Source organism: Cuculus canorus, chromosome 2, assembly GCF_017976375.1.
Source record: "Cuculus canorus isolate bCucCan1 chromosome 2, bCucCan1.pri, whole genome shotgun sequence".
Classification (NCBI taxonomy): Eukaryota; Metazoa; Chordata; class Aves; order Cuculiformes; family Cuculidae; genus Cuculus; species Cuculus canorus.
Window position 1 is genome coordinate 143701904 of NC_071402.1, and position 27371 is coordinate 143729274.

Consider the following 27371-nt stretch of genomic DNA (forward strand, 5'->3'; position numbering starts at 1 on the left):
GCAGAGTAAAGACATTTATATGCAGATTACCCCCAAAAGCAAAGTGGACACAGTAGTTCCAGGAGAAAGAAGCTGAAAAAAAAAAAAAGGAAGGAATTGTCTTTTGTAACCAATTGCTCACCTAGATAGGATCCACTGTTGTGACCAGCAGATTCAGCATCTTCTGGACGAAGGGTAAAAGCATACAGAATAAGAGTCAAGAAATAAAGCAGAATAGTTAGAAGCCCAGCAAAAAAATACAGAAGAAATTACTTTAAAAATGACAACTGTACATAGCATAGCAATAAAAAGCCTTCAGGAAACTATTTTCTTAAAAGCATAAACCAACATTTATTGTTCTATATTGCAGCTGGAGGGATTCTGGAATTTTGCAGCATGCAAACTGATCTTTTTACCTTTTCAAGCAAAAATTGTGATGACAGCAAACATTCTGAAAAGAATTCTAACACTGTATTATTCACACTTTATCAGTTAATAGAAAATATGATACCACTTAAAAGAAAGGCAAATGTATTTGATGTAAATCAAGCTTTTTTGGTAAATTATACATTATCAGACTTTAGCTTTAAGTTTTGGCTCACTGGATTAGACAGAAAGGTTTTTGATCAAAAACACATCCTCTCATTTGATATAAAATAGCTATAATGTATATTTTTACATGCCAGAGGCCCTTTGATCAAAAATATGAGCTACAATTTCTAATGCCTTTATAAACAAAGGCCTCTCAAGTTAAAAAAAAAAAATTACAAGAGATCAGCTGCTATTACTTTAACATATGCTGCAAGCATAACAGCAACTGACTACACTCAGAGGAAAAACAGTAAGGAAAATACTGCATGGATGAACTTTCTACCATCTCAGAGATACACTTCATCAGTATTAATTAGAAATACAAGACCTCTCATGGCCATGTAACTAAGTCAGAACAATCTCTTTCCAGCCCAGCCCACCCAAGTTTTGCTAATTTTATTTTATGGTACTATTGTTCTAGACACATCTTCCAAAAGTTCAAGAGGAACAGAGAAAGCAGTTTAAAACAATAGTTCACATTATTGATGTTTATATGAAGGAACCAGGAATATTCTAGTATTTTTATCTATCTAAATATATATTCAGTGTATTTCGTAGCAATATAAAAGCATTATATGTATAACATCTCTTAGAAACATTGGACTGTATTCAATTTAATTCTAAACACATGTTCTCTAAATAAAATTATTGGGCTATGCAGGGAAACTTTTGTACATGTACCTTCAATTTCCTCTGAGAAGCACAAAGGAAAAACAGGAAAGGAAATCATTAAATGGAGTGAAAACATAACTTAAGAAAGAAAAGTTAAATTGAAGAAGAAAAATGCACCTACCACACTCAACCGCTTCCTCATCTTAGAACAGCCAAAAAAACAAAGTATTATTGTTTAATACTCCATAAATAGCAAAAAATTTAGCTCTGTAAGCTACTCTAAAATCCTCCTGATAGCACCTATTATATTGAGGCATACACCAACATACCAGCACTAAGTTTAACTTAAATGTTTAAATACACTCAGTTAGAAAAGGACCCAAAAAGACATTGAAATACAACATGCACTTTACATTTCCTATATGAGAATCTTCCCCTATTCATTTGGTAGAAATGACCTTACCCAGTTCTCAAGGAAGATTTTTTTCCAATACTGAAACTACAGTTTGTTAATTCCATTTAATCAAGTCTTAATATAGAATTTCTAAGAATCGCTACCATGCACGTGATCTCTGTATTTTTCTGTACTCACAGTAACAGTTGTTACTGCCCTTGAAGCTGGGTTTTGGAGAGGGGTTTTTTTGTTGGCTTTTTTTTGTGTGTCTATAGTTGTAGCTAGAAAAGTGCTGAAAGAATTTAAATACCCTGTCATTTTTTCTCTGACATTACCTTAATATAATAGATCTACTTAAGACTTTCTGCTTCCCTATCATAAGTCAATAAATTTTTCCTCCTTGGTGGTGAAAAACATACAATCATCTTTAGGCTTCTACAGGGAGGCAATATATATAATGAATATTTGCTCAAAGAAATATTATATACTAAGGCCCAGACTCATACAAAGATTTTACAACCTAAGTCTCATTCAAATTTCCTTTGGAATCTGGATAAACATGCCTAATACATAAATATTCCAAAGTTCTTCCACGAAGCATGATATTCTTCAAAATGTGGAGAAATTCAAGAGAGATTTTAAAATCTTTCACGTGTAACTAATGTACCAAACAAAGGTAACATCAGAACTCTCACGCCTATTCGATTACATAAAATAGCTTTTCCCATTGCATGTCATGAAACAGATATAAAGGTCATTTCTGCCAGGGGAAGAACAGTGTTTTCAGAATCACTTCTTCATATCTTTTTTCCTGAAGACTTATGTTTTAAAATATTAATTTGGAAGACTTCTCTGAATCCTATTTAAAGTTTATTTCTACCTTTGAGGTGACCTTATGGTTTTACTGGTCTGGAAATTCCTCTAAGGTGAGCACTGCTTCATTGACCACATCTGGTGCCTTAGAAGACTGCCGAGAGTTCTGTGGGCTGAGAGTGACAGAACTGCATCCTTTTTCCTCTCCTGACCTTAAAAACTCTCAATTCTTGAAGTGACAAACACCCTAAAGCTGGACAGAGGATGACAGGCTGGCTTCCACATAAAATTTGTTTCTCTTCCTCTGTGCTGAGAAACCTCTTACATTTCCTGATATGTATGGCAAGTTTTTTCTGTATTTCCATTTCCATGACTTTCAATAGGTTGCAAATACATCTCCTCAAAAAAGTCACTAACACTCAAAACCAGTTCATGTCAATACATATAAAAAGTCTCCTGAATTCAACAGTTATTTTACTTCACTAGTGACTGTGCAATTTGAAGTATTCTGTTTGGTATTTTATCATTGGCAACAGACAAGTCCTCATCTATGAGCACGAAAGACTGGACCAGGAAAAAAAGAGGTCTGTATGTACACACAAGTATATACTCACTCAAGCCCTGACTACTGCAGACCTTCGGAGGAGATCTGCAAGTGTGGGAGTTACAGCCACACGGCTGAGAACAGTTGAAGGAAACACAGGCTTCTGGGCTACCTGCTAGGAAAGGGAACAGTCTTACCCACCCATGCTATAAATTGAAGACGTTAGAATCTCCAAGTAAGCCAGCTGATGCCAGAGAGTTCATGCCAAAAGATCTACAAGCTGAGGTTTAATGCCAAGATAAAGGGAAGGAGGTTTGAGCTTTCAGTGTTTTGTTAAAAATCCTCCCTAACACTGCTCTTGGCTTTCTTGGGCTACTCCTAAGGTTGAACATAACAGCTTCTAATGAAAAGATGTAGGAAACAAGTGGGTTTTAATAGCTTCATGCAACTACGAAACAGTCATCAACATGTAGGTCCCAATTTGAACTTTACCAGGAATTTTACTGGGGCTACTGCCTGTCGCTAGTAAAGCCAGAAGTTATTTGCCAGGAAACTTTGTATTGTGATTCACCGCTAATACAGCTCTGCGTGTCTGAAGCAGCTGTTTGCACACAGCAGATATGGGCAGATACATGCCTGAAGTCTCAAAGTTTAGAGACATGGAAAATTGGGGTGATCTTCTCAGGCCAATATAGTTTTACTAAATCAAAGAGGGGTGAGAAGGGAAATAGACAGTGTTTATATCAACAGAAGAAATAAGAGACCAAAAGAGGACAGACCATAAAGACCAGAAAATCTGATGGGAAAAGGCAAAATAAAAGCAGTGAGGAAAAAAAAAACCAAACCCATAAGGCAACACGGAGCAAATAAAACACTGAGGAAAGAAGAAATGTGGTCAAATAGATGTAGTGTGCTACGAAGGGAGAGGAAGTTACAAAGAAAATAGTCATGAAACAACAACAAAGCAGAAATAGGAAACACAAGTACAATGGAAGCTTAGGAAGTAGTGTTTTTATTCATTTTAGAAAGATTTCAGTGTAGCCAATATGCTAAACTGTAACTACACAAACCAGTACCATATACATTGTATTTCTGTATGTATTTTAACTTAAATATATTTTGATATTTTTGGGGGCCTCACTTAAATTCTGAAGCTCCAAATCAGTGCAATTCCAGAAACTTTCTTGACTCTGCAACAGTCTGGCACCAGATTAAAAGCTTTAACTTTTGCTGAGTTTCTTTCAACAATCTTTTCTTCAAAGAATCTTATTTAAATGTTTCTTGGTCTAACATTAGATTCAACAGCACTGTTCTAGTTTCTTAGAACAAGCAAGATTATCCCTTAAATTCTATTTCATTTTACTAAGCAAGAAATTGTAACATAGAATAATCTGCATTAAAACAAATATATTAAACACTCGTGATTTTCTAGTGATTAACAGCTCCACATAGCAATTGACACCTATATAATTCTGCAGATTTTTTATCCTATAGGGTTTTGTAGATTGAACGATACATATACGTTCATGCTACACGAAATGGTGATCTAATTTAAGTTTCTCAGCACTATCAGCTAACAGCACCTCTACCAAGCTAATTTGGAAAATGAAGGAGAGTCTTGTGGTGAAGGACAGAGCAAGAGTCTGAGATCCATTTCCACTTCTGTCTCAGGTGACCTTGACTCAAATGTCATCCAGCTTCAGGCTTCCTTAATTTCTCTGTGGTAGCAGGAAGTTAATATTTGTAAGGAGAGGACACTTCTGAACAAAGATGCTAATGTGCTAATTTAATTTTATAGGTCTAGTTTATTTTTTGGTTTTACTCATAACTACCTGCAGGTGGGCAATCAAGTTTCAAAGATGGACATAGAAAAATACCGAGAAGAAAGGCAGAGTTAAGACTTTGCAGCAATTATAACAAGTAAAAGAGCCCTAATATACATTTATCCTAAATGTTTGGTCTTCAAACACAAGTGGTACAAAGCATTCATTCTTTTAGCTTGCTTAAAATTCTTTTGTTGGCAGAACACGATCTTCAATTCACAAGACACTCATCTATGGATAAACTAGGTTACATCTTGTTTGAATGAACACCATTTGGCTGCAGCTAAATATTTCCTCTTGCTCATACAATGCAAATCACATATGGTAAATCAAAATTGAAAGTAAAATAAGTTTTAAGCCCTAGAAAAACTATATGATGATGGCTTTGCCACAGTAAGTATTGATATTCAGCATTCAATGTATAGAACAAATGTATTATCAATGAAAAGGCATCTCTGGACAGCTCTGTCATATATGCTACATACATATACACATTTACATATAACTATACACGCAAGATATGATTATACACATACACATATGCACGCACTGCAGAAGTTAACAGAAGTTACAGGCTACACTAGTGTAAAATATAAAGTTACCAGTAATTTTCATACCAGAGACAACACATGTTTAATGTAAGAATAAACACAGTAACCGCTGTGAAAGTAAAATTATGCTGAAGGAATATAATGTCTTGGCTGATTATTGTAGTTTATATTTACTGCAGAACAGCAAGTTATTTGGTTGTTAGTCAAACATATTTTTTTTTCCCCTCAAAAAAAAAAAGGTTATCAGTGTTTTACCTACAAATTAAAGCAAGCTACAAATGGAAGAATGACTATGTTTGTGGCAGTGACTATCACAGTCAGACCATGAGTAGCCCTTGTATTCAAGTTAACAGACTGGGAACTATTAAACAAACGAATTCTCCCCTGTGAAGAGTCTCACATCACTCCTAATTATCCAATATGCAGTGACAGGAGAACTCACAGAGCCAGTTCTGGCTACAAAGTTGTGCTCAAGCTAAGATGACCTCCTAAAGCCAGGAACATTGTTAAGTATTATTGACAAATACCAAGTAAGCAGGTTTCTGTGGAGCTGGCGTCAGCCACAGCTCACAAGCTCAGACACACAAAAACTGACTGCATGCAGCCAGGCACATGCACTGTACCTCCCTCCCTGCCCCACAGAGCTCCCTCACACCCCACATCAGATACACTGCACGTTCACTCTCAGCACACAGAGGGTTAGTCCTACTCACACCACCTCATGCATCTCTATTCCTTTACTTTAATTCCATTTTTCTGTTTCCTTTTCTATGTTGCTTTTTCTTATCATTTTTCCCCAATATATTTTTCCCATAATACTAATGCATAAGCAATACACAGTCATTGCTGTTAAATACAGAGATAAGTACACTTGAGAGTTTTGGTATACCTCCATCATTTCTGGACTAGCTCAGAGCCTTGGAAGTAACACTACCAATCTTGTCAGCAGGTCAGCACATCCAACTGCCTCTTATCTCATACTTTCAAAACTTATCAAATATTAAAGTTGAACTCATTGAGGTTTTTAGAAATAATAAACACACCACCACCACCCCCAGTCAGAGTTTATATTAGTGATTTTTTTATTATTTACTATTTCAAAATCTTGAACAGAACAAATTTATTAGTGTTTGATTTAAACAGAATCAAGAAACAACTGAACTATAGTGCAAACATTAACTACAGTAACACTCTTGCATAATAGTGTTAATTGAGTTACTTTAGTAATTTCAAAGTCCACCCTCTGCAGGATTTTGCCTAATGGAATTTATGGGCAGTTTTGCTCCATCTGTACTTCCACTGCAATACTTTCTCCTTTTCTTCACCCTCAATATGAAATTTCACTTCCATGCCTTCTCCTTTATTTCTTTAATCCTACTTTCTCTGGGTCTTCCTCTCAATGTAAAATCATCTCTTGTCAGGGCAGGGTCCATCTATGTTATGAATGTCCTGCTACTTCAGCCTAGACCCCATCACACTATGCATCCTCTCCATTTGCTAATGAAGAAGTGCGATTTCACTTACCTTTCAATATGGAATGTACATTGTTTTGCCCCTCCTCCACTGTATACATGTTAAAGGGTTTTTCACTCTAAGTGGTGCAATGTGATAAAAATTCTCTTATCTCTTTCGAGAAAATTCTGGAAGAGGCATACGTGTATCTTCCACAAAGCTTAAGTATTTACTTTTACTTATATTCATTTTACACATAAATACAATGAAACAAGGTGACTTAGCTGCTAAAGTGAAACTAAAAATTGGCATTGACATTATGAAAGGATCCTTTAAATAGTGTAGAATTATGCTGGGTTTCTGCTGTTTTCAGTGCAAATAATTCTTTCTGAAAAAAATCTTTGAAAAGTATACTCTACTCCTTTTCCTTGACATGCATATATATATGCAAGCATAGTCAGCATCACCAAGAAAGTCCAGTTTTTTTCCTTCCGAATTTATGATACACAAATATGTGTACAAATTAACAACTTTACACAACATGCATTGCTATGCTGAGAAGTATAAAAAATTCGAAATTGGAAATAGAAGGCTTCCCAAGAGTAATTCAACCTAGCTCCTCTCAGGATCCGAAACATAATTATCAAAGCAAATCCTGGTGGATGCTAATGTTACTGTGAATACAGTTATTAACTATGTTTCAGAGAGCTCTTTTACTAGACAAATACAGCAGCCCTTCCAAGTTCCAGAACAAGCTTGAGAAGAGAGCAAAAAAACAAGTTGTAGGATACTTCTCATACACAATTTTGACTAATTTTTAGATTAATTTTCAAGTAAAAGGACACTACTGCCCTGTAAGTCCACATAAAAAAACAGTGCTAGTTCACTTTTTTTTGGCTTCCAAGATAATAGAATTTTTCTTGATTCTCCCCATTAAAAGCAATGGCATGTACCCAAGTTTCTTCCTCATTACAAAGCATAGGATCTGTGGAATGAGTTGACTGAACAGAGCAGTCTGACATCCAGTGCTACTTACCATGTCTCAAGAAAGCTTCCTAGTGCAACTCCCAGTCCTGTCAGGAAAGGGACTTTTATTAGCAGCTCTGTTGAAGTCAACAAGTTTTCCTCTTTGGGAAGCTGTAAGAATATCAGCTGGCAAATTGCCCTTTCCCTCTAAAATGCTAAAGAAATTCAGGTCATACAATTGGATGGGATCAACTGCAATAGCAAGCAGCTAGTTCAGGAAGCATACAGAACACCATTTCCCCCACACAACTGCCCTTCTAAACATTGGGAAATCCTAGATCAAGGTGAAGGCCTGTAGTACAGGTTGAAAAAACAATCAGACGAAATCAAGCACTACCTATTTCCCATCTCCTTACATAGGAACTTGTTAAATAAAACTTTAAAGGACAATAATCAGTGGGCCATACTCCACAATACAGAAAAAAGGCTAAAAAAAATCAGACTAGGAGTTCTTTCCAATTTTCTATTCCCCATGTCAGCTCCCTTCCATGCTTCCTGTACTGGCAGTATGCTGTTCATTCAGCTGAGTAATGCATGATTTTCCAGCATCTTCCAATTCTGGCAAGGTGATTGCTTTGCACAAATACAGACATGGCCTCCACATCTCACAGCTTCACTGCCGCACTTGGCAACATGAAAAAACTGCCCAACTTTAGAAAGATCACAAGGGTGTGGACTTTCCCAGCTTACGTGGAACCTTCTTGAAAAGCCAAGCAAATAGAAGGTTTTCCTGTAAGTAACTCAAGCAACATCCTAGTCACATCTTTCCTATAGCAGAATTCTGGTGCTTGAAATGCCTCCTCTATGAAGGAACTGAATTCCCTTCCGGCACTAAAAACATGTTCAGTATTTCAAGAAAGGGATGGACCTTTACTCAGAACAGCACTACCCCTCTTCCCCTGGAAATCTGGCAGATGTAGCAGCAGATTGCCCTAAGAAATGGGGAAGAGAGACAATTACAAACCTACATTACAGTCTTTCCTCCTTCATGAGGCACCACCGCCCTCTAGATAGTATTTAACCAGACCTTGTTTTGTTTAAAGAAAGTCTGAAAGAGAACGATAATAAGCACACTGCTCGACTCTTAAGGCTCTGTCACATTTTAAAGGAAAGGGGAGAAAGAGAGGTCTTCTCCCTTGTTTAAGCCAATTAAGGCAGTCAGTGGAGATAACAGAAATAACAATAGTAGATGTCATACTGTGGTTTGGGTTGTAATTCTGGCAATTCCCAATTAAGTTCAGGCTGCCTATTTGGAAAGGTGAGATGCATCTTGTAAAACCTTTCACTTAAAGGTCACTAAAAAGATGCAATCTATTACAAAAGGAATCATGCAGTTTTGCTGCAGAAGATGATTTACCTCTTCAAAAGCACCAGTGCCACATTAATTGAAGGCTCTTGTTGGGAGTATTATCCAGATTCAAGAACAGTGGACAGAGAGAAATAGCTATGCCCTGGGATCAGACACTTTTCCAAAAATGGAGCAGAGCAACTTGACCTAGAACCTAGAAAAACAGCAGATTTACTACAAGCTGGAGCAGCTCCTCTTGATTTCTAAGATCCATGTAAATCAGAAAAGCTATAGTGTACTCATCTAGTCTGTTGTTGTAATTACAAAGCTAATCAAGGACTTTGAAGTTAACAATAGCATTAGGGCACGCAATCAAATAGCAAAATGGAATGAAACAGAAAATGCAGATTAATAGAAAACTAACACTAATTGCCAAACTTCAGAATGCAAACAGCATAGTAAGGAGTTAGGAAAATTGCAACAGAAACCTTGGTGAGAAGTTTTGAAGGTAAAAGCACTTAGTTTTACCCTTAGTGTGCCAGCATCCACTGTTTGCCATAGTATACATACTTCTGGTTTTAACGTTAGAGAATGAAAGATGGTTGGAAATTTTAGACCACTTTGAGAATATTTCTAGTTGAGCTCACAAACATGTTTGTATATAAGATTTAGACCCTACTGAAGCGTGATAGTTTCTTACATTGTACTCACTTTGTTATGAGTCTGTGCAACTGAAAGAAATAACAGGTCAAGTAAAATATGTAATAATACTTAAAACAGATGTTGATGTAAATTCCAGTGGAAAGAAAATATTTGTTTCAATGTATGTGCTTTGTTAGAGCTTATTCTTCTTATATTGTGCAACTACTGTATTTAAAAGCAGACACTATTAAGAAGGAAATCCTTTAAAAAAACAGTAAGTAGTTCTGTGAAAGCCTGTCAAAGAACTGAATGTCCTGACTTTTAGAAATTTGTACTGCTTTATGGGACACAAAAAATAACCAACTATATGGAGGAAAGAAGGGGAGACGATCCAACCTTTAATCTCAGTGTAAAATTCACTATATTGATGCAGTCCAAATTATATAAACTGTCGAGCCAAATCTGTACTATTTCAACAGGAAAAGAACACTCTTCAATCTTTGAAATATTACAAATCAAAACATTAATTGGGTTTGGTGCTTCAAAACCAAAGTCAGAGAGAGCTGAGAAAAACTGGAAGGTACTTCTAAAGCTTTTAATTTCAGCTCTTATATTTATTTATTTTCCACTCATACAATGTGATCAATAAACTGTTGCGCCGAGGAGAAATGCATCCCAAGTCACAGGGCTGAAACAAACTGCTATTTTATAAGGTTAGTGATCAGGAGGATGATTTCTATTCCAAGTTAACAAACTTACATGATTTTCTGTTGGAAATTTTCAGTGGTTGAATCTGCACTTCTGGTCTTCTTAGTGCAAATCTCCTATAAAATGGGAGGTGGTAGGGTAAAGACACAAACTCCTCAGTTTTCACTGCAAGTTTGGGATTAACAAACACTAACATCATGAGACTATTGCAAAATACCCAGAAGATTTTATAAGAAATAAACGTAAAACAATACAATAATCTATTCACAATCTAAAAAATTAAATCCTCAGCGTGAAATTTTTGTAAGCTCTCCAAAACCTGCAGCAGTTCTTATTCCTGCAGAGTACATCAGTGTGAATACAGATACTGATGTGCTATTTTCCATATGTTTTTTCTTTCAATCTGGATCAGTGTTATCCTATCAGTTTTTGTCATTATTAATTCTAGCCAGACATATAAGGAAATCCAAAGTATTTCAGCGACAGTTTGCCAAGTTCTGTTGTCTTGATGCAAATGCAGGTTTATCATACCCATGCAATCTACGAGCATTACATATGACAACTATGCTAACTTAATGGCTGGGCAAATAAGTGTCTTCTCTTACTACAAAAAACAATGAAACTATGCTCACCTCTCCTGGAAATGCTTTGAAGGGATCAAGCCTGCTCTGGGATTGGCATCACCTTCGTGTTTGGCCTGCCACCAGGTTGCATCATCCTGGCTCATGATCTGAAGGATATCTCCTCTTCTGAAAGCAAGTCCAGCTTCTTTACAAGGAATTGCTTTATCCTCATTAGGATCATAGTCAAACAAGGCTCTGATAAACATCTGAAACAAACCATGTTTTATCTTTAGAATCAAAATATTAAACCTAATCCAAATATATCTCCCTTTTTTGCCTTTACTGTTCAAAACCACAGAACTAAATAATGTAAAGCAATAAACATTGACTACTGTAAAACATCCTTAATGACATCTAACATTAGAATTTCATATGGGAACGTTAAATTCATTGCTCTGAAACCACAATCCCAATGTAGTAAAGCATCTGTGATCCAAGGTAAAAAGGACTTTGCAAGTGAACAGTGTGCCCATATGGGGAATAGAAGAGAAGACGCTTTTGAACCAAGGTGCTATCAGGTGTCTTCTACCCAGTGAACAATGGAAGAAAATGAGTCCTGGGAAGCAAGCCAAGTCCTCGCAGACGACTGAAGATTACTGATGTCAACTTCATGGCTGTAGAGTTAGAGCTTAAGAACATGTTACATCCACTTGTAAATCCAGCACGCCAGTGCTGAAGTGTACAGTGCATCACGCATTGTCACACTAGAAAACCGAGTCCAGAGGCACAACTCACATTCTTGGTTCCATCATCCAAGCAAACAATATATAAGCTCAGCATAACAGTTAGTGCAATAGCTTCTGAAATAGTCTTGCCTACCTTGCCTTCCTTCACTGGCATTTCTTCCTTCACACTAGGTATAATTTTAAATGTAATTGCTCCTTGAGACTGGGCCTGGTGAACATTTGAAAAAAACAAACAAACAAAAAAAAAAGAGAATTAAGCTGTACATTTCAAAGAAATCTTTAAACGAAAAGAAATCAAATTTAAAAAATACTCTCATATAATGAATCTAACCTCTCCCAAGCATGATGCATGGATTTGGACAGCTTTACTATCAAACTTTGCATTGCAAAGATTATGATACCCACTTAAAACACTCAGTTTTATTTGCTTCACTGGTAGGCAGATGGACTGTTAAAAACTGGGACCTGCATGTTTCAGGGTCCCACTCCTGTACTGAAAGCAGGAGCAAATGATACAGCTAAAATGTATGCATATTAGAAGCAACTGCTCTACTTCTGGCATGGTTTGGACATCCCTGGAAAAATCCAATATTTCATTTTTAAAGAAAAAATGATAGAAAAATTTGAACAGGTTTGTGCCATATTTATCATATAAAACTATCAAGGGGATTTATTCTTTTGGCAACTTTAAGAAACTAGAAAAGAAAAACATTTTTTAATAGACTACGTGTACTAAATGGAAAAAAAGCCCTCCACTATAAATCTTAAAACAAGCTAGCCATCATCAACCACCTCATCCGTTCATCTTTCCCTATTTCCCACTTTAAGTGTGTCTGGCTGCATTTTACTTATTAACCACAATATATTCCCACTGCCTCAGTGACATTTTGCTATTGAAGGAAGCGCTAATCAGCTGGAGCCTCTGCTACTATTGCATGCAGCTGACAAGTTTCATAAAACTCGCAGAGAGCAACAGACAGCCAACAACTTAAGCAAAATGGAAACAGGCCTGTCCACTACCAAGCGAGACATAGTTCTGCTGGCATGTCTGCGATCCAAGAGCTCACTGTTTGACAAGCAGCAGCCAAGTTCTTATTTCACCAGCCATAGGACTGGAATCAATAATTCTGTTACTTTTGAAACAAGCTCTAACTAGCTTTTGATGTTTATATTGTACCTTGAGGAGGTAAATGGGGAAATTGTTCACACCTTTTCTACTGCTATTGTGTTTCTAGAGATTTTAAAATATTAATTTCTGCAGGAAAATAAGTTTCTGTAGGGAACACAAAACCATAAAGCAAGTATAACTATCAGTGGGCTAACATTTGAAATTAATCATCTCTGTTATTGAACCAAAACTGTGAGACAGACACTCAATTCAGCAGGGCAGCAAGGTATTTATGTACATAGAAATGGCTATACCATGAACATAAAGACTTGTCATGACCCTCATTGGTTTCTTTGCTCTAAAAATACTATATATTTCTGAAAACGTCTAAATTGCTTTATTTGCAATAGTGTTCCATAAGTGAGTAATGAAGCTGGCTTTAGAGGAGTGCAAACATAAGCACATATATGGCTATGTATTGAAAATCAATATAAAACATAATCTTAATACACCAGTCGGTTTATTCTATCAAGTACATGCATTATGAATTAATTTTTACATGGAATTAACACATTAGTAATGAATAAGTTTAAAATAGTTTGAATTCAACAGATCATGCCTTAAAAACTGTACATTATACATTGGGGTCTGCAACATTATGCAACACATTTGTAGCCATATTACTATCATTAACAAGTAATCCATAATTGCATATATACGTAATGCATGGAAAATCGTTAAGAGAAAGGAAACAGAGGTTTGTAAATGATGGCACTGGAAGAAAAAACATTATTGTAGAATTTTTTTCCTAAGAAAGCACCAGAAATTGTAAGTCTACATTTTCTTGTCCTCCCCCAAATTAATTTAAAAATGTTTGTATTTACCAAAATCTGTATTATTTCTTCAGGTTTTTTACCATCTACGGGAATCCCATTGACTTCCCTCAGTTCATCACCAACATGAATAAGACCTACGAAAGGCAAAGAGGAGCTGTTAAAGGGTAGCTGTATATTAAACAAAAAATGCCATTAACATTCAGCTTTTTTCTCTCCTTTGTTCATCCACATCAAGCTCTGACTTAATAGCAGGAATATAGCAATAGCTACTGTTCTCACAGATAAATTAGAGATGGTTGGTTTACTCACCTCTTTTCCTTCCTCCCTCCTGAAAATTAGTACCATTTCTCTATTACTTTTCCAGACTTTTATGCAGATGTTTGAAAAATGTCTGTGCCAATTCTTTTTCTACTCACACAGCTTTCTTATTGCTACACAGCTGCAAGCACTGCAAAGATCACTTAGGCTCTGAGTGCTAATTTGTGACACAAATGCTTCCTAATTTAACAATATATATAGATAGATTTACTCCACTACCCCATCTAAGTGTGAAACACAGATGTCTTTCATTCCATTCAATGAAAAAAGGCCCTTTAGAGTATAGCTCAGGACCTCTTGCTTGAGCTCTTGCACACTTTGAGCATCCCAAACTAAACAATGGCAGTCAAAGATGTGCTGGTATTTTAAGAATTACCAGCTGAAACTCCAAATGGACATATCAACATAAAATAATACAGCCATGAGTTATTCTATTAGCAGGTCGTAATCTTGGCATATCTTATCATTTCTAGGTGGATGTCTTCAACTGGAAGCAAACCATGATATATCTCAAACCCCCTCCATATCTGCTAACTCAAAGAAACCTGGTTGCAAGTGAATTGCAAAGCTGTTCAAACCCCAAATACTTTTGTTTGCAATAGTGATGTATTTCAGATGTACAAAATGCTCCCATTTTATCTCATCTGTTTTCTCAGTTCTAAAACTTGAATGGCTAATGGAAAACAGCAACACCTTACCACTTCTATCTGCAGCTCCTCCACGCATTATTCTGGCCACCACAATTGCACCAGTATGTTCATCCCTTTTAATAGTAGCCCCCTTTGGGGAAGAAAAAAAAAAAAGTTATTTGGTTAATCTGACCGTAATTTTAATTCATGGCACTAAAAAGAAAATTTACTATGTAAAGCTGCTAAAAGTTGACATCATGTCAATGTGTGAATAAGCCAGAAATGAACCCTCCTCATGTAAAGAATATATAAAATATGTTGCTTTATTACCATCCTCATAAAGTGTGACTACTTTTCCATTCAGAATTGACACGCAGTTTGGACAAATGACACAAGAAGTTTACTTTTCAACTTAACATAAGTCTAGCATACCTTATTCAAGTCTGCTGCTAGAACTGTACTGAACTGTTACTAAGAATTGATAAATTGTTTTGCTGCATTAAAACAGGCCATGTTAAATACTGTGGGTACAAAAATGTTATCCCTGTTCATAATAGTTGCACTTGACACTCATAACTGTCTGTGCACCCACTAATCACAGTCTTGCTTTGCAACGTTACCGATAAATAAACACCAATTTGAGACCTGTCCCTGTACACCAGGGCTCACCTGGAACACGCAAGGGACAGAAATGCAGAGGAGGCGAACGTTTCCTGAGTTAGTCATGACTGTTCTCATACATTACACAAACACAGCAGTGAGACATTTAGGTAAAATGACATCATCCGGTTAAAGTTCCAGTGAACAGTTGTCTAGATGAGAAAAATGCCTTTGTAACCAGAACTGCAAGGGTGCACTGAAAAGAGGCCCAAGGGGATGGGGAAGCAGCAGGCAGCAGCAGTGACTGGAGAGAAGGGAAGGGCAGCAGAACACAGAGGTGCTGCCTAAGCTGCGGTGGCAGCCCTTACAGGCAGATGGGAAGGAGCAAAGCAGGGTAAAATGCTGGCCCTGCTCTGGAAGTCAGAATCTGCAGAATAACAAAGAGGATTTTAGCTAGATAAGTTGTACCGTATAATCACCTCCCAAAAAGGTAAATTGATCCACTATTTTAAAAAATAACACAGGAAACCACCTCCTGGCCAAAAGCTTTGTATCTGCATATGATTACTTTGCCAGGCCAATGTAATTAGTTACCTGCATTAGCTCTAACTCTGTTAATCAACAGAGATTATTAGTATTCTGGCAGGTAAGTAAATTTTCTGAAAACCTCCATATTTTCGATTAGTGTATGAACATTATTATAACTCTGAGCGTAAGACAGTGGCCAAGATTTCCTTCCACTGGAGAAGTGTTATGCTTGAAGCAAGGTATAGAAGTACTTTATAAAATTCCTTGAATAATTAAATTGCCTTCACAGCCAGCTTTCTACATTTGTTTAGATTAAATGTGAACATCATGTTTATCACTACTTCAATTTTTAGTGTTTCATTTTAGTGAAGCTGAAATATATGCAAGTAAATAACATGGGTGACATTTTGCTACAGTTAACGATGTTACTGCCTGTAAATAAACTTGTTTCGCTTTCCATCTGCTTCTAAGATGGAAATACAGAAGAAGACAAAAATGGGAGATTTATATTTTACTATATGCAAGCTGCATTTATTGCAGATAAAGAAAAAAATAAAAGAATTGCCACACAATTGTGTCTTTGGCTGAAACTTTAACAGTAGCCAGCGCTCCACAAGAAAATGTGCTGTGTTTGTACATTTTATTTTACATCTTAAATTTATTAGTACGACGTTCTATCCATAAGCAAAGTAATTCTGCAGTTTGACACCCTTATTCTTATGTGTTGTTTATAATGTAATTAGATCAGGACACATTTGTTTATATTATGGTTTCAAATGTGTCTGAGAGTTTCAAGAAGATAAAGATTTAGCTGCAGCTAATTTCACTTTAAAAACTCATGATTAGACTTCTATGCAAAACTAATTGCATACCATTAGGAATATTAAATACAGCATTAATCTCTCAGAAAAAAAAAAAAGAAAAAGGAAGCATCAGGATGCTAAAGCCAAACATAAATACATGATATTTCCAGTATATTGTCCACGTAAAACAGAGGTGCTCCTAATTAATCAAGGAAAAAGCTTTGAATGGAAAAGGTTTTATGTCTTTTATTGAGAAGTCAACACTACTGAATTCCACCAAATGCAAAAGGCAAACAATGACTGACAACCTTTCACTGCAATCGCCATCTACCCCAGGGCCTAATGCTGATATCTGAAAATGGGTATTTCACTTTGCCTTGTTTTTAGACAGACCGTAGGGAAAACCTGTGTGTGATCAAAAGCCACAGCATTGACCCAGATGGCATCTGGAGGTAAAGATAAGGCTCTTGGCCAAGTGGAACGGTCACTTCATGCTTCTGTGATTATCACTACCAATTTGATGGCACAAAAGTAATTCCCAGCGCCGATCCAAAAGATGGCCCCAAAAAGGTAACAGGTGATTTGGAATTACGTGGAATTATCAGAAATATCAAATTTACAGGGAAATTATTTGACCCAGGTTAGCTCACTGTCAGTAACTCCCTTATGGCAAACTCAAAGTGACTGGCCAGACCCATGCAAAGCACTATTTTAGTTTACGTGGTTTTGCTGTATCTATAATACACAAACAAAAAAATTGGGTTCCTTAAATTCCCCTTCCCTCCCAATTTAGAATACTTAAAAAGAAATCAAGTACAAGTGAATTTCTTTTGGAAAACCCGAAGAGTTGATTTTCCAAAAAAGCAGCTTCTCTTGTACTGCTGCCAGCCCTGCTTAAACTATGAGGTATATATACTCTGGCAGGGATTTCTCCTTATGAGATGTTCAGCTCCAGTACTTTCAGTTACATGTGCAGCACAGCTCCTCATTTAGAGCTTTAAAAATGGAAGAAGGTTAGACTGGACCTTGAGAGCTGGAAAATATTTTCACTGTTGCTAGCCAAAAGTGTAAGTTACCCTAAATGAGACATATACAGATGTAATAGCACAGCTCAGTTTAAAATACTTTTAAAGGGAAAAATAAGGAGTTTGGGAGCCATATGGTGATCAGACTGAGAAAATATTTAAAGGTATACCACGCAAAAGCACTAAAAATAATACAAGCTCCTTCAGCAAGGGTCTTTCACTGTTTTTTTGGGTTAGGTTTTGTGGGTTTTTTTCAGTTTTAATGTAGTAACACTGATTGGTGAGCATCATTTGGGGTTTTATCTGCCGGTTCCAGAATACAAACAGTATAAGTCTTTATTTTTAAAGAAAGACAGACTAACCTGTAAAATAAACTACTAATAAGAGAGTATGAAGTATTAGTAATTTTTTTGAATACCTTTCTGTTAAACAAAAGCACATGCAGATGTTGAATGCAAATATGTATTTCAATAAGTCCTATTTTAATTAATTCTCTATTGAAAATGCAAATAAAATATCAGTTACTTACCATATACTGAAGAGTTATTTAAAAGCAGATGCACATTTACATGTAGACTATCCACAGTAAAGCTGACCCAACACCCAAACTAATCCCACCTCTAAAATAGTTGGGTTCATTCGCTAATAAGAACCAGGCTATGGGAATTCAGAGTGAGAGGCAAGCAAGGGCTGTAGAATCTGCATCAGCAGAACATGTAAATGACTTAAATCATCGCAATTCATTTCACCCAAGTTCAGCTATGGAAATCAGGTATCTAGCTCAGGCTAGGTGTTTGGGTTCCTACTATAGTTTGTGAAAAGAAATAGGCAGCTCTGGAGAATAAATCATCCTTTCATTAAGGTGGGCATCTTAATCAGACAGCAAGGTTCCTTCTCTGGAGCTGTCTGTTTTTCTCTTAACCTCTTTAATCTCATGAAGATTAATATTCAAATAGCTAAATTTATGTTAAATTAATCTGTATGACAAAGAAGCAATCACCTTAACATGAAGAAGCACCCCATTCAGAATAACTGCATGACAGCTCTAACAAACCTGGAATATCGTTTGGGAGCTGCAAGTAGTGAAAGGTCAGCAACTGAAGTCCTGGTAGAGTGGTTGTACATCTCAGATATCTTGAATTCTAACCAGGAGCATGGCAGTGGCTAAAAAAGGCCTGGAGAGGTAGGCATAAGTAAAAATCCTCTAAACAATCTGATGAAAAACCTAATCATAGCCAGGTGAATTTTGGACTGTCTCTGAAAAGAGATGTTTCTACTTCTGTTTACCTAAGGTTAAGAGATATTCTAAATCACTTTGTTCAGATAAAACCTCCTAACATAATCTCACCTCTCTTGAGTGAGACACTGCTAGAATGGCATTTGGTAATACAGAAAATTTAGAAGAAAAAAACAACCTGTGGAAGGATTAACAAAAAGTTTAAATCATTTATTTAAAAAAAAAAAACTGGACAAAAGTTCAGCACTGACTTCTGAACTGATAAAATCTGGCAAACAGAAGGCACTCCCACAAAACGTGTTTCCGTCTTTTTTGAGATGATTACTCCTGGGAACTCAGGCTTCATTAATATGTGATTAACACTGACTAAGAACACTGGTGAGGCACTTGACTCGGAGAAAAGCATGAACAAGTATAAGAGAAAATGTGGTGCAGTTTTATACAAAAATGGCCACTAGACAATTCAAACAGATTCACAGAATCATTTATGTTGGAAAATAAGACATCAGGTCTCACCACTTATTCCAAACAAAGTTAAGGGACTGACTAATTTTCTTCACAGAGAGTACTGCTGAAAGTCATCCAAAGGAGCTATCCAATTCAAGAACTTCCAGGGCATGCAGCTGATGGGAGAGCTTACTATTTTGCAATGAAACGGTCTCTACTGTTTGCGTACAAATGGAGAATGATAATGTATCTGAGGTGAAATAAAAGTTCAGACTGCTTAGTATCTTCAAGTCAAAAAACTAGACCACCTCCATATCAGAAAAGATATTGTATGGTACCTCCAATCTCAAGTTCAGCAGCAAGAATCCTGATATAACTATGCAAATGTAAGTCAGACTGGAGAACAGTGAATATATAAACTGAGTAAATAGAGACTCTTTGATCTGTAAGCAGCTAAGTATATCTAAGACTTCAGAACAAGCTCTGAAGGGAAAGACATTAAAGAGACATGGAAAGAAATAGAAAATGAAATTTTAAATAGTTTAGTAAACATAGATCGTGGCATAGCCTTTCTTTAGTAAACCAACCTCAAGAAGCATAGATGTGGTAGATCTAATATACCTAGTATAAACTTTATTTATTCTGCCATGTCATATTCTGCTAAGACCTTATCTGAACTACTATTCATGTTTCTTCTCACTCTTGCTTAAGAAAAAATAGTAACCTGGGAAGGCAAAGACACAAACTATCATGTATTGTCATGATGGTGTCATAAGAATAATTGATTTTCAATCACAGAATCACTAGGTTGGAAAAGACCTCCTGGATCATCGAGTCCAACCATTCCTATCAACCACTAAACCATGCCCCTGAGCATCTCATCCATCCATCTTTTAAATACCTCCAGGGACGGGGACTCAATCACCTCCCTGGGCAGCCTCTGCCAGTGCCCAATGACCCTTTCCGTGAAATTTTTTTTTCTGATGTCCAGCCTGAACCTCCCCTGGTGGAGCTTGAGGCCATTCTCCCTTGTCCTGTCCCCTGTCACTTGGAAGAAAAGGCCAGCAACCTTCCTCTCTACAACCTCCTTTCAGGTAGTTGTAGAGAGCAACGAGGTCTCCCCTCAGCCTCCTCTTCTCAAGGCTAAACAACTCCAGTGCCCTAAGCTGGTCCTTGTAAGACTTGTTCTCCAGCTCCCTCACCAGCTTCGTTGCTCTTCTCTGGACACGCTCCAGAGCCTCGACATCCTTCTTGTGGTGAGGGGCCCAGAACTGAACACAGTACTCAAGGTGCGGTCTCACCAGGGCTGAGTACAGAGGGAGAATAACCTCCCTGGACCTGCTGGCCATGACATTTCTGATACAAGCCAAGATGCCATTGGCCTTCTCAGCCACCTGGGCACACTGCTGGCTCATGTTCAGATGGCTGTCAACTAACACTCCCAAGTCTTTCTCCTCCGTGCAGTTTTCTAGCCACTCTTCCCCCAGTCTGTAGCACTGCATGGGGTTGTTGTGCCCAAGTGCAGGACCCGGCATTTGGCCTTGTTAAACCTCATGTCACTGGTCTCAGCCCAGCAACCCAGCCTGTTCAGATCCCTTTGGAGAGCCTCCCTACCCTCCAGCAGACTGACACTTCCACCCAATTTTTGCTGTTAACATTAACAATGTTAAAATGGATTAAATGTGCGTTATGGAAGAGGTGGAGAACACTATACAATATTCTTCAAACTCTTCCTGGAGAATAAGTAACTTGCAAAACAGAACTCACCATCACCTCTTCAACAAAATAAAACATTGAGAAAGGCTGTGGATTTTGAGAGACCACAAATAGGGCAGCTTCTAGATATCATTTAGGTCACAACAGGACTACTGTTAACATCAGATCAGGTCAGACATTGTGCCTTACAGAATAAGTTGGTGATTCCACATCTCTGGCCAGTCTGCTCCAGTGCTGTACTTTCCACTGAATGAAATGCTTTTCTTGATCCTCGGTCTAAACATCCCAGGGCTGAAACTTTTGGCAATTACCCTGTGTTTTAGCATCTTTCACTGCTGAGAAGAGTTTGACTCTACTGAAAGTGGGGAGCCCACAAGGACAAGTAATTGTAGGCTGCAATTAGCTCCTGCCCTTTGCCTCTTCCTAGTAATAGGTCTATCACAGATTCCATTATAAGGCTATTTTTGCCTTGGTAATTACACTAAACAGTCTTGACAAACTGAAGACAGAGTTAGCCCGCCTTTTTTTTTAATATACGTATTTTCCATAACTGCGTTCTGTCTAGTAAAAGCAAGTTCTAATAAAAAACACCCTTATTTCCTACCTCCTTAGCACAACAGTTGTTCTAAGTTGAACACACCTTTTAGGAGACTGCATTAGTTTTGGCAGAGATAGATTTAATTTTTATTCATAGTAGCTTTTATGGTGCTATGGTTTGGATTTGTGACAAAAGAAGTGTTGATAACACAGGGATGTTTTTGTTACTGATAAGCAGTGCTTACAAAGCATCAAGCACTTTTCTGCTTCACATACCACCAGTGAGAAGGCTAGGGGTGCACAAGAGGCTAGGAGGGGATACAACCAGGACAACTGACTCCAAATGACCAAAGGGATATCCCTTACCATATGATGACACACTCAGCAATAAAAGCTGGGGAAAGAAGAAGAGTAGGGACATTTGGAGTTATGGCATTTGTCTTCCCAAGTCACCATGATAAAGCAAGGTGGAGTCCTGCTTTTGTGGGGATGGTTGGGAAGCAGTGAATGAATTCCTCATTTTGCTTTGGTTGCCTGCAGCTTTTGCTTTATCTACTCAATTCTCATTACTTCAACCCAAAAGTTTTCTTACTTTTATGCTTCCCTCCCCTATCCCACTGGGGAAAATGAGTGAGAGGCTGGGTGGGGCTGAGCTGCCTTACCAAGAGAAGCTACGTCACAAGGGGCACCTTGAAGTGTTTAGTGTCCCATTGGAGTGAATGGGCAAGAGAGGAGTCTGAGGAACAGCCCAATGATAACCTTTGGCTCAAGCAACTCTATTGTCCCTTTAAGAGGGCTTAAAATCTCAAAAGCCAATATACAGTCTATAGCCCATATACAGTGTATATATCTCAAGTTTTCAGAAAATCAGTTTTGTTTTCAAACAAAGATGCTATTTTGAGATGCTATTAGCTTTTGAGATGCTAATACCTTACATTATTTAGTTCACAAAAGTCTTAGTAGCAAATCATGTTTGAAACATGAAACTACGTAAATTAATATTTTAAGATTTTTCAAGAATAAGAGCAACAGTAAGGATTCTTTTGTGGGACAAGCTGCCTCTGTGTATCTAACAGGCATTCCTCTCCTTCTGTCATCTCAAGCACAGGATTGTGGCTTTCTCAAAGTAACTTTGCAGGTATTTCTTCAGGATTGCTATCCATTAAAACAAATATCCAGTACAACACAGAACAAAGCTCTTACTGGTTGCAGGAGAAAAAGTACATAGTTAAATTTTATACAAGATGACTCCCACTCTATAGCAAATAAAAATAACCAAATCAGTAAAGCATTTTAATACTCCATGTAGTCCTTCCATTTTTCCAGATATCCCCATGAAGATATTAACTTTCTAGTATTCATAATACAAAGTACAACAACAGACATCTTAAATTTGCCCAGATTTCAGTTCAAGCATTTTAAAATGTTTTTATGCTTTCTCTTCAGTGTATCGAAAGGTCACATTTTTTTACACGAATGTCAACAGGCACAGTTCACAACAAAGGTCAAGATTTCTCTGGGGATTCATTCCCCTCTCTCATTTTAAAACAAGTTAATGATTTGAATTAAAGATAAAAGATGAATATAGTATTGATCTAAATGCTCAGAGCGGCCCACATATATAATGTTCATACACCGCAAATGAACAAATTTTTATTATTCATTTCATATGCTTTATCAAGTAATGACCACAAACAGAAGTCACAAGTGCATTATTGAATGTTATGAATAAACAGTCTCTGTCTATCTGCATTTCAAGCTAATGCCAACCATTAATATTTGTAATCTGAACATTCCCCATCCTGCCCACAAACATAAAAACCCAAATGAAAAGACAGGGTTACTTACTAATGGTTCCCTGTTTTTGACGAGCCTGATTATTTTCACTGAATCTTCTTCCTCATCAATATCATCAGGCATGGGGGGCAAGACAGGATCGTAGTTCTTCTGAGCAACAGTATCATGTACAGAGAGCAAAGCCTGGAAACATTAATAGTCAGGATATCATATGGCATCTGGAAAGTTAAACACGTCAAACAGATGGAAGCACTCCATAAAGTATATGTTTTCATATGCACAATGAATACATCTAGTCAGTTGTTGATATATAACTGTGTCTTATTACAAAATATTGAGTGCTTTGCACATTAACTTGAAATTACAAGAATTATGATCAGGAGGAAAACCAAGTCTCCTCAAGTAAGAACATCATTCTACTTGTCCTAGATAAAAGGTTTCTTCTGTACACTAGGCAGTCCTATGAAACAAAGAAGCAACATGAGCAACTTACAGTACTTCTGTGCAAGCATGAGATACACAACATTAAGCTGTTGCCCAACCACTACCTTCTTCAGAGGGGCTCTGAAGCTTACCTGGTTATTGGATCCCTTTCGTACCAGCGCCCTCTCATTTGAGCTCCAAATTATCTTAGGAATTCTTAATTTATTGTGGAATTTGTGATGGAGTTTGAGGAACATATCGCTGAAATTATTTGACTCAGGCAGGTGCTTATCAACCACCTGCCACATCTTGCCTCCTTTCTTTCTCTGTTGTTTCTGCAGTTCATGCATACTTTGAACAACAGATTTTTCAAAGAAAAGCCTAACAAAGTCAGTCAAAATGTTCCATCTTTAAGAAAACAATTTATGAACTTGCAGAAATTAAAAAAATATTGAAGGTCAAAAGAGGAAAGGAAGCTAGAAAGCCCATTCTTCTAAGGCTCTAAAAGTATCAGCTATAATAAAAAAATCACAGCCTTTCCTAGAAACAGAACAAATTTCCTTTCTGTTTTGAAAAGACTGGACTACTTGTAATAACTTTTAAACTGGTGAAAAATGGTGAAGTCATGCTTTTAGTTTTGTAGTGAGAAATGCATTACAATAGGAATAACAGCAACAGGCATACATATAACTCTACTGGCTGCTTTCAGGTGCTTCTGTTTGCAAGTAGTTGTTCCTAACTATGTGAATATTTTACATTTTGACCTGGTATTTTTTCCCAAAGAGGAATATTACAAAAGTTCTAATCTAAATAGCAGAAGTAATAGGATAAAGCAGAACATCAACGTTGCCAACATGGATGACAGCAGAAGGTATCATATCAATGACTGCAATAATGAATCTATTATAACAATTACAATAATGATTAAGAACATCCTTAGTAAAGAACAGAAAATGGGTTTCATTTCGCTGATGCCAGCTTACTCACTCCTTAATAAAAGGCAGATAACATTTAATTGAGTACACAAACGACCAGAAACTGTACGTTTTCAAGGATAACACATATGTTTTTAGAAAGCGTGACATTTCCATTACACTATTCCAGGATTCTTTTTCCAGAATGGAGGAGACTGTAGCAACAGAAAACAATTTCCAGGCAATGCTACAAGCTATCAAGTCAAAAGCAGAAGGCAAAGAGTGTATGGTAACCTTGCAATTCTAAAGTTTAAACTTGAAGTTAGGTCTTCTTGAAGAAGAGGAAGATCATTAGAATTTGCTGTTGTTTGACTGATTTCTATGCATATTGTACAAACTGATAAAAACATTTCAACATACCCTAACTAATTATTTCTGGTTTTCTTCCAATGACACAGTTATGAATTTGTCCTATTCACCACCAGAAATTACAGAGTCCCTCCCAGGAAAGATTAGTTTTACTTTAGATCTGAGCTAAAAACCTTAGACTAGCAACGTGTAACTGCTCCTCCTGGAAATATGTATTGTGAAGCATTACATCTGTAAAAGCCATGAAACCTTTAAAGATGTATATGAAGTATCAAAGATACACTAAAACAAAAGTAGTCTTTGCTTTTACTCCAGGCTACTTACAGTTAAGACTTCTAAAACTAGTCTTCTGCAATTATGTTTTTCCACATAAAGCTAAGGCACATTTGTGGACTGGTTGAATTTAATGAGGTTCTGTATTGCAGTTTAAAAACAATCAGGCAGATAGAGAAAACAGATGAGAAAAATATAAAACACCACTTCCAGAATAAAAGGTATCAACTTAAAACGGGTTCAAAACAACCTACTCTGTACAACGAAACTTGCAAAACAGATTCTGTCCACTCCTATACCGAATTATGACATCAGTGTTAAAAAAGATACTTCTTTGCTCTGACTTCAAGATCAGGCTCCTGGACACTGCATGCTAAAGAACAGCGCAGCCCAAGTATTCTAAACCAATGTCAATCCATGTCTGGTATTTATACTGCTTTTCTTCACTCCTAAGAACTGCGATGTGCCAACCCCTTCCTTCCTCCTCCAAAAAAACATATTAAACTACAACATACTACAATTTTCAACATTAGATCATTTACCCAAACTCTGGTATTATTTTATTTCAGTGCAAAGATGTACGCTTTTAAGTAACAGTATGAATGTCAGAAACGATGGTTCTTTTCTCAGTCAAGGTTCCAGAAGAGCTTCTGCCATCATAAACTTGTTTATGCTGTACACTGAACACACTAAGATTTCTTTCCTGCTTGTCATTGCTTCTTCTGACACACTACTCTCTGTTCACTGAAATTTGGCTTAAAATAGCTGGTAGCATAGACATTGGGCAATAATCTATCTGCAAGGAAAACTTATAAAGACATTTTGATTTCACTTAAATTTATTCAACTAGAGGTGATCAGAGCCTGTCCTCAAGAGAACTTCCATATGTCCTGAACCCACAAAAAATGACTGCATTCAGATTAAAGGAACATTTCTTCAGCAGCTTCTCTGTACTGTGCAATTAACATAATGCACGCTTAGTCCAAAAAACTATCTATCAGACTAGACTTTCATAGAAAAGTTTGGAACTGTCTTAAAAACAAATTACAAGTGTTAAGAAATGGTATCCCATCATGAGCAAAGGTTGCAGAGAATAACTGTGCAGTAAATGCACAAGGCAATATAAAAGCAGTAATGTTCTGGTTTTGATACATAAGAATCAATTGATTTATTCACTGCAGTTTTCTATTCCATGATACTAATTTTTGCCTATCACAAGAAATTGTAGTTTACGAACAAATGGGCAGATAGAGAAAACAGATGAAAATAATCTAAAGCACCACTTCCAAATGACATTTTATAATTTTGTTTATGTTTTGGTTTTGTTTTCAAATACACAACTCTTCAGAACGATGCACGTATGATCCAACATTAAGGTCACGTACATATGTATCTCTGGAGAAAAAAGTTTTATTTTGGCTTGAAGTCCTATGGTTATGATTCACTAATGTAAACACAGTCCATATTTAGAACTTGAAAGAAGGTATGATTCAAACTCCTGCACTACCTAAATATAAATATTAATGTTCAGCTAAATTCTTAGACATGATCTAGATGGAAATGAATACTCGCATCAGACCTCTGAAATACCTAATAACTAGTGCTGTATTTTTCATAGTAAAGCTATCAGTGATCATTTCACAGTTCATAAATTGAAATTTCACACTATCAACTTACACAAAGGATATCTGACATTGGAAACATTCGAATTTCTTTTTCTTAAACTGTTCTGAAACTTTAAATGTTTATTTAAATCGAGAATGTTATTAATGAAAACAGTTCTGTATTTTGAAAAAGGTGTATCATTTAACTACACTGACTACATTTTGCTCTTCTAAAACAATGTCAAATTCCATATTATTTTTTCCTTCTGGTTATATTTTGAGATCTGTAAGAGTAAAATCACTCCAAGTAGCCCCTGAGCTGTAAACACAGCTCCTTAGTTTTTAAATACTCGTTATTTAAGAAAAATATATATATATATATATTTCTCAATTTAAGCTTCACTTTTCAGAAATATTTTGCATTTACTAGTCTAGAAAATGTTCTAGAAAACCGGAACTTAAATAAAGAAGCATA

General features: G+C 36.7%; 1 protein-coding gene across 7 annotated transcripts in view; it reads right to left on the bottom strand.

Annotated features, from left to right (window-relative positions):
- MPP7 (MAGUK p55 scaffold protein 7) overlaps positions 1-27371 on the bottom strand; it is a 160354-nt gene that overhangs the window by 29007 nt on the left and 103976 nt on the right. For 4 of the 7 annotated variants that reach the window (XM_054057792.1, XM_054057791.1, XM_054057790.1 and 1 more), the window contains 7 exons: positions 23365-23496; positions 14693-14774; positions 13725-13810; positions 11866-11940; positions 11056-11252; positions 10475-10539; positions 122-160 (listed from right to left, as the gene is read on the bottom strand). In XM_054057792.1, coding sequence (XP_053913767.1) covers positions 122-160; positions 10475-10539; positions 11056-11252; positions 11866-11940; positions 13725-13810; positions 14693-14774; positions 23365-23496 — 676 coding nt within the window. Of the gene's footprint in view, positions 1-121; positions 164-1251; positions 1264-1363; positions 1385-10474; positions 10540-11055; positions 11253-11865; positions 11941-13724; positions 13811-14692; positions 14775-23364; positions 23497-27371 lie in introns of all 7 variants that reach the window. The other 3 variants (XM_054057796.1, XM_054057797.1, XM_054057795.1) reach the window with 2 other exon arrangements.